Below are 6,445 nucleotides of genomic sequence, written 5' to 3' on the forward strand. Positions count from 1 at the left end.
TGATTAGGGGTCTAGAGCACATGACTTATGAGGAGAGGCTGAGGGAGCTGGGATTGTTTAGTCTGCAGAAGAGAAGAATGAGGGGGGATTTGATAGCTGCTTTCAACTACCTGAAAGGGGGTTTCAAAGAGGATGGCTCTAGACTGTTCTCAATGGTAGCAGATGACAGAACGAGGAGTAATGGTCTCAAGTTGCAATGGGGGAGGTTTAGATTGGATATTAGGAAAAACTTTTTCACTAAGAGGGTGGTGAAACACTGGAATGCGTTACCTAGGGAGGTGGTAGAATCTCCTTCCTTAGAGGTTTTTAAGGTCAGGCTTGACAAAGCCCTAGCTGGGATGATTTAACTGGGACTTGGTCCTGCTTTGAGCAGGGGGTTGGACTAGATGACCTTCTGGGGTCCCTTCCAACCCTGATATTCTATGATTCTATGATTCTATGATATGATGGCAGGGGCAGACTCGGCCATTTTCCTGAGGCTCTCAGGTGTGAGGTTGGGGGAATCCATTTGACTCCTCATATACAGTACATGGCTCTTTTCACAGTCACTGGGATAGAAGGGCTTAGTCTAGTGAAGCAGGCTGGGCACCTTGATCTTCCCAGCTGGCAGCACATGGGGAAGTAACACACAGGCTCCAGCTCAGAGCGAGTCCGTCCTCTTCCGGGCAAACACAGCTGACATGCTTTTGACAATGCTGCGGATCCCAGTGCCCTTCTTCAGTGCCAGCTTGGCCTCGCAGATGCGCTCCGCCAGCCCCTGGAAGACCATGAGTGCCCCATGATAAGCCTCAGCTGCAGAGACCTCATAGAATTCACAGTCCATGGAGAGCGCCAGGAGACGGCCCTCCTCACTGGAGACCGCCCGCCGGTGGTGTAGGTCCCGCTTGTTGCCCACGATGACGATAGGCACCTTCTCCTGGCTTAGAGCCTCCTTGGCTGCCTTGAGGATCTGGACTTTGGGGCGCAGCACATTGAAGCTGGCACGGTCGCAGATGCTGTAGACCAGGACAAAGCCATCCGCCCACTGGACTCGCTTTTCCTTGGCAGAGCTCTCATCCACCTGGTCCTGGGGGAGGAGAAATGGAACAGGAAGAAGGGGTGGAGTTTGATAAATGAGTGAGTCTCTGGGGAGGATGTTAGTGCTGACAAAGATCACACGATCTGGGCTGGAAACTGAAGCACCTACACTCCCCTCTGAACAACATACAGGCCAACTGCAGCTGGGTAGTGACCCCTGCTGGTCATGTCAACCCCGATCTGGAAACACCAGCTGCAGGACGAGAGAGACTTTGATCCTGGTCTTGGCCAGCACAAGGGCTGAGCCCTGACCATAAACTAGACTGGCACCCATAAACCAAAAGTAAAGTTTTTACCACCTAACCTCCTACACCCAAACCCAGCCACCTCCGACACCCAGGAAGGGAGCGGAGGAGCCCTTCCACCAGTTTGGTTCAAGGAGGCTGCGTTTGCACCTAGCAGCAACTTACTACCCTTCTGTGCAAAGCATTCAGGCTCAAGAGCAGCTGGAGGCTTCTGACTCCATGCTGGCAGAGATGCAGCACACCCTGTCTTTGGACAGGTGGGCAAGGGAAGGGGGCTTATGCTCAAATAAATTTGTTAGTCTCTAAAGTGCCACAAGTACTCCTTTTCTTTTTGCGAATACAGACTAACACGGCTGCTACTCTGAAACAAGGGAAGGGGGTGACAGTCACATCCTCCCCAGGGAGGAACACCCTAGTGGGCAGAAGGAAACAGGGAAGGTGAAGGGGAAATGAGAAGAGCAACAACCTCAGTGTAAAGGGAAGGGGAGGAGCGATACCTGGCAGAGCCCACCAAGGCTAGGCCAGAACACTTGGGAAGAGACTAGAGTCAGGCTTACTGTCCTCACCTCGCATTGCGTGGAGCAAAGAGGGCTTTTGGCCATGCTTGCTCTGGCTGCAGGTTATACGAGTTTGGCGTTCTCAGCTTAGGACCTCGCTTGGCACTCCCTGCCACGTCCACTGAACCAGTATGGGGAATGGGATTCAATCAGGTCCAGCACTGAGCTAGCTGCTGCTTCATCCCCTTTCTTTCCCATCCGGGACTAGTGGAGCAGGGTGGCAAGTCCTGCACTGGTGCTAGCCTGGGAATACAGTCTTTGCTGTCCCAAGGCCTTTACCCTCCAGCTGGAAGCACGAGAGAGGCGCCCTCCCTGCAAGCTGCCTACTAGCCACCTGGTTGGCCCAAAGGTTAGTCATGTTGGGGAGAGTCGGAAGCAGGAGTTGACAGTCTGGCTGATGCTTCAAGTCCATGGTTTGCCTTTGGGTTTTCTTAGCTAGGGGAATAGTTATTCCTGAGGGCAAGAATGTGAGACAGCAGCAGGAGAGGCCCCTCACCTGTGAACAGGGGACGTCCCATATGTGGACGAGGATCTCTCTGCCCTCCATTGCCAGGCTGTGGCTGTAGATGGATTCTGCCAAAAGGCACAGAGATCACTGCATGTATAGATCACAGAGAGCCGGGTCCTCTCAATGACAACCCTGCCACCCACTCACTGCCTCCCTGCTGCACAAACACCCTCCCCTCCAGGTGGGAGATCAGACAAGGACCACGGCCTTTGTGCTGTATGTAAGGCACCAGCCACACCTAGCATGTTGACATTCAGCCAGAGAATCTGCAATCCGATAACCCAACCTGTTAGGGTATCCGTCTCCCTCCTGTCCTTCAGTCAGTGGACTTGCACCTGCATCCCCACTAGCTGCCCCACGCGGGTCACGCAGGAGCTCCTCGCATCTCTACAAGAAATGCTTCTAAATGCACAAACTGGTTCCGATGAGTAGATTTAACCCTTAAGCCTGCAGTTAGCAGGCAAGAGCCCTGGAGAGGAAAAGAGGTGGCTAAGGAAACAGCCAAATCCCACAGATAGACCCAGTCACACAAATCAGGACTTTTCCAAATTGGTCAATTCACACCCCACAAGGACAAGGGGAAGTTAACACACAAGCCCCGAGCATGGCACTCACCCATGTCTCCATATTCCCCAATGAATCGCCTGGTAAGGAAACGCACCGTCAAGGCTTCAAATAAGACAACAGAAAAAAAAAAACCCTAAGGATTTTAAATGACATTTTTTAGCTCCCTTGCAAACCCGAGTGGAGCGATTGCTACCCTGAACCCAGCTCAGCACCAGCCACCAGCCTGGCAGGGGCAGCCTGCTCTGCAATGAAGCCATCTCTCCATTTCTGTATCCATCAAACTCTCACTGAGCTGTGTGTGAACAATCTCTGTATTTTATTTCACATGTTGCTGAACCAGCAAGTTTGCTAAGAGAGGATGAATAGATCGGGAACTCTCCCGAACCAGCATTTCAATAGACTGAAACTGACTAGGAAGCATTTTCACTTACAGAACATACCATCACGAAACTCTCTTGTTGTCTCAGAGGATGCACTCTGTTTTCCCACTTTGAATCACAGCTCTTTGAGATGGACTAGACCAAACAGGTCACATCTCCGCTGTCTTATGGCTATGGCAGGATTGTTCCCTACAGCTTATTCTCCAAGCTTTCTCCAGTTCAATTTTAAAAGTCCCTAAGATTTAGCTCACAGTCATATCCCTTCCCTTGGGGGAGCTTTCCCCAGCTCCAGGGATCTCCCAGCTAGGAAGTTTTCCATGTTCTCCCTGCTCTTCCTTTGGTGATTAAAGTTCTCACCTGATTTCCCCACGCTGTTTGCTCCCATAACTAACATATTCGCTTCTATTTTCACCGCGGTGGGACTGGACACCTCCATCAAGGGCTGGTGGTCTGGGGTGAAGCTAGCACTTCTGCGCAGAGGGATTCGGAGAACCATTTGTAGATCGATCTCTCTCTCTCTCAGCAGAGTCTGTCTGTCTGTCTGCCAGTCCTCTCCACTGGTTGAGGTAGAATGACTCCCGGCTCTTCTTATTCTAGCGTCACTGAGGGAGTAATCTGCATGGGCCATACCATTCCAAAAAGTTGCAGGGGGTGACACACCAAGAGCAGCAGACCTAACCATTCATTGTAAGATTCCCAAGATTAAAAAATCCCAACTTTGATACCAATCAAATCATCCTAAAAGAAAGACCCCAAACCTGACCCTGCAGTAGCAGTGGGCTGGGAGGATCCTGATGGGGCTAAACAGCGTCTGACTTCAGCAGCTGTTCTCCAAACCATGTCCAATAGTGGATCCTCAGCTGAGCAGGCCGCCAGCTCCTTCCATGCTTTTGGCATGTCACTTGGAAGGACAGTCCATCCATGGTACCTCACCCTGCAGGCATCACAGAGCTGCATTCCTCTCACTTTGCTCTTACATCCTTGGATGTATTATGGGGCTTCTGGTGAGGAAGGTGGGTTTTTCACACCCCCCCCATAACTCTGCGAAGATGCCTTGATCTTGACCTGCAGCACCCCCTGCTATTCCAGTGCTTCCCTTCCCTCCCTGCGTCGCTCTGCTGATATATCTGTTATGACATGCAGCTCCCCATTCCTGTTCCAGTCTGCCACCAACTACACACACACACACACACACACTTCATTCCTGACTATAACACTCCCAGACCTAGTCTGTCGCACAAGCAGGGACTTCTAATTGTGTCGTTATGTGCAATGACTCTGTGATGTGGACAAACACTCACTAGTTGAGATCACCAAGCTCATTTCACTTGTGACATGAGCACAATTAACCCAGTTGTCCAGAGCAGTCATTCAGCCTGTGACTCCTGCCCATGACCTCTCACCAGAGCCAAGACTGCACCGTATTTTGAATGAGGGATTTGTACTGGCTGAGCGGAGTCCCAGACCCTGTCAGGGATGGCATCGAGGAGGTGTCTTTGTGCCAATCTCACCCACGTCACCCCTCCTCAGACCACAAGGCTGGTTACCTGCCTTGCCCAGCACTCTCACCATGTCACCTCCACCTCCTTGACTTCTTCCACTGGCTCCCTGTCCTCTACCACAACAACTTCAAGCTTCTTTCCCCAACCCTTCAGGGCACTTCACAACTCTGCCCTTCACTGTTGGCATCGCATCAGCCCCTGGCCCCTCTCTCCCAGCCATCCCACTTCCTGAGCGCCTCTCTTCACACCACCCCCAGCCTGGCACACCCCATCCCAAGGGGGTTCATGCAATAAAAGTCCTCTCTGCACTAAGCCACAAAGACACCACCATATAAGCCCTCCCCATCACTCCTGACAGCCAGAGTGCCTACACCAGATCAGGCAGTGTTTAACTGGCTGGGATAAGGGGCGGTTGGGGAAAGGGGGTGGTTGGGTTGGGGGAGCTGATAACCCTGGCTGGAATAGGATGGTGGCAGGGCTTGGTGGGGGTTGGCGGGGATGGCAGGGATAGGGGGCTGATGACTCTGGTAGGGGGGTGGCAGGACTGGGGGGGATAACCCTGGTTTTGGAGGGGTGGCAGGATTGGGGGGGGTCTGACGATGCTGGTTGGGGGTGGCACGGCTAGGAGGAGTGATAACCTTGGTTGAGGAGGGGTGGCAGGCCTGGGGGGGGCTGATGACCCTGGGGGGGGGTGGCAGGGTGACTGATGACACTGGTTGGGGTGGCAGGACTGAGGGGCTGATGACCCGGGGGGGGTTTGCAGGATTGGGGTAGGGCTGATGACATGGGTTGGGCTGGCAGGACTGGGGGGCTGATGACCCTGGAGAGGGCTGATGACCCTGGTGGGAGGGGGGAGTGTTAGGGCTGGCCGGGGGGCTGATGACACTGGTGGGTAGCAGGGCTAGGGGGGCTGTTGACACTGGTTGGGGTGGCAGGGGCTGATGACCCTGGAGAGGGATGGCAGGGCTGGGGAGGGGAGGGCTGATGATGCTGGTTGGGGGTGGCAGGGGCTGATGATCGGGGGAGTGGCAGGACCGGGGGGTGAGGGGTGATCATAGAATCTCAGGGTTGGAAGGGACCTCAGGAGGTCATCTACTCCAACCCCCTGCTCAAAGCAGGACCAATCTCCTATTTCTGCCCCAGATCCCCTAAATGGCCCCTCAGGGACTGAACTCACAACCCTGGGTTTAGCAGGCTAATGCTCAAACCACTGAGCTATCCCTCCCCCGACCCTGGTGTGGTCGGGGTGGCAGGACGGGGAGGGGTGATGACCCTGGTGGGGGCGGGGTGGCAGGACGGGGGGGGATGACCCTGCTGGGGGCGGGGTGGCAGGACTGTGTGGGGGGGTGATGACCCTGGTGGGGGCGGGGTGGCAGGACGGGGGGGGTGATGACCCTGGTGGGGGCGGGGTGGCAGGACTGGGTGGGGGGGGATGACCCTGGTGGGGGTGGGGTGGCAGGACTGGGGGGGGGGGGGATGACCCTGCTGGGGGCGGGGTGGCAGGACTGTGGGGGGGGGGTGATGACCCTGGTGGGGGCGGGGTGGCAGGACGGGGGGGGGGGTGATGACCCTGCTGGGGGTGGGGTGGCAGGACTGGGTGGGGGGGGGG

General features: G+C 54.8%; 1 protein-coding gene across 1 annotated transcript; it reads right to left on the reverse strand.

Moving 5' to 3' along the window:
- Positions 1 to 441: 441 nt before the first annotated feature.
- LOC119862805 (ras-related and estrogen-regulated growth inhibitor-like protein) lies at positions 442 to 3,967 on the reverse strand. Its single transcript, XM_038420127.2, is given in 5 exon segments — positions 442 to 1,066; positions 2,376 to 2,452; positions 3,003 to 3,056; positions 3,692 to 3,934; positions 3,937 to 3,967. Coding segments are annotated over 5 exon segments (831 nt in total). The 3' UTR covers positions 442 to 640.
- Between the last annotated feature and the right edge of the window lie 2,478 nt (positions 3,968 to 6,445).

Source organism: Dermochelys coriacea, chromosome 10, assembly GCF_009764565.3.
Source record: "Dermochelys coriacea isolate rDerCor1 chromosome 10, rDerCor1.pri.v4, whole genome shotgun sequence".
NCBI classification, from domain to species: Eukaryota; Metazoa; Chordata; order Testudines; family Dermochelyidae; genus Dermochelys; species Dermochelys coriacea.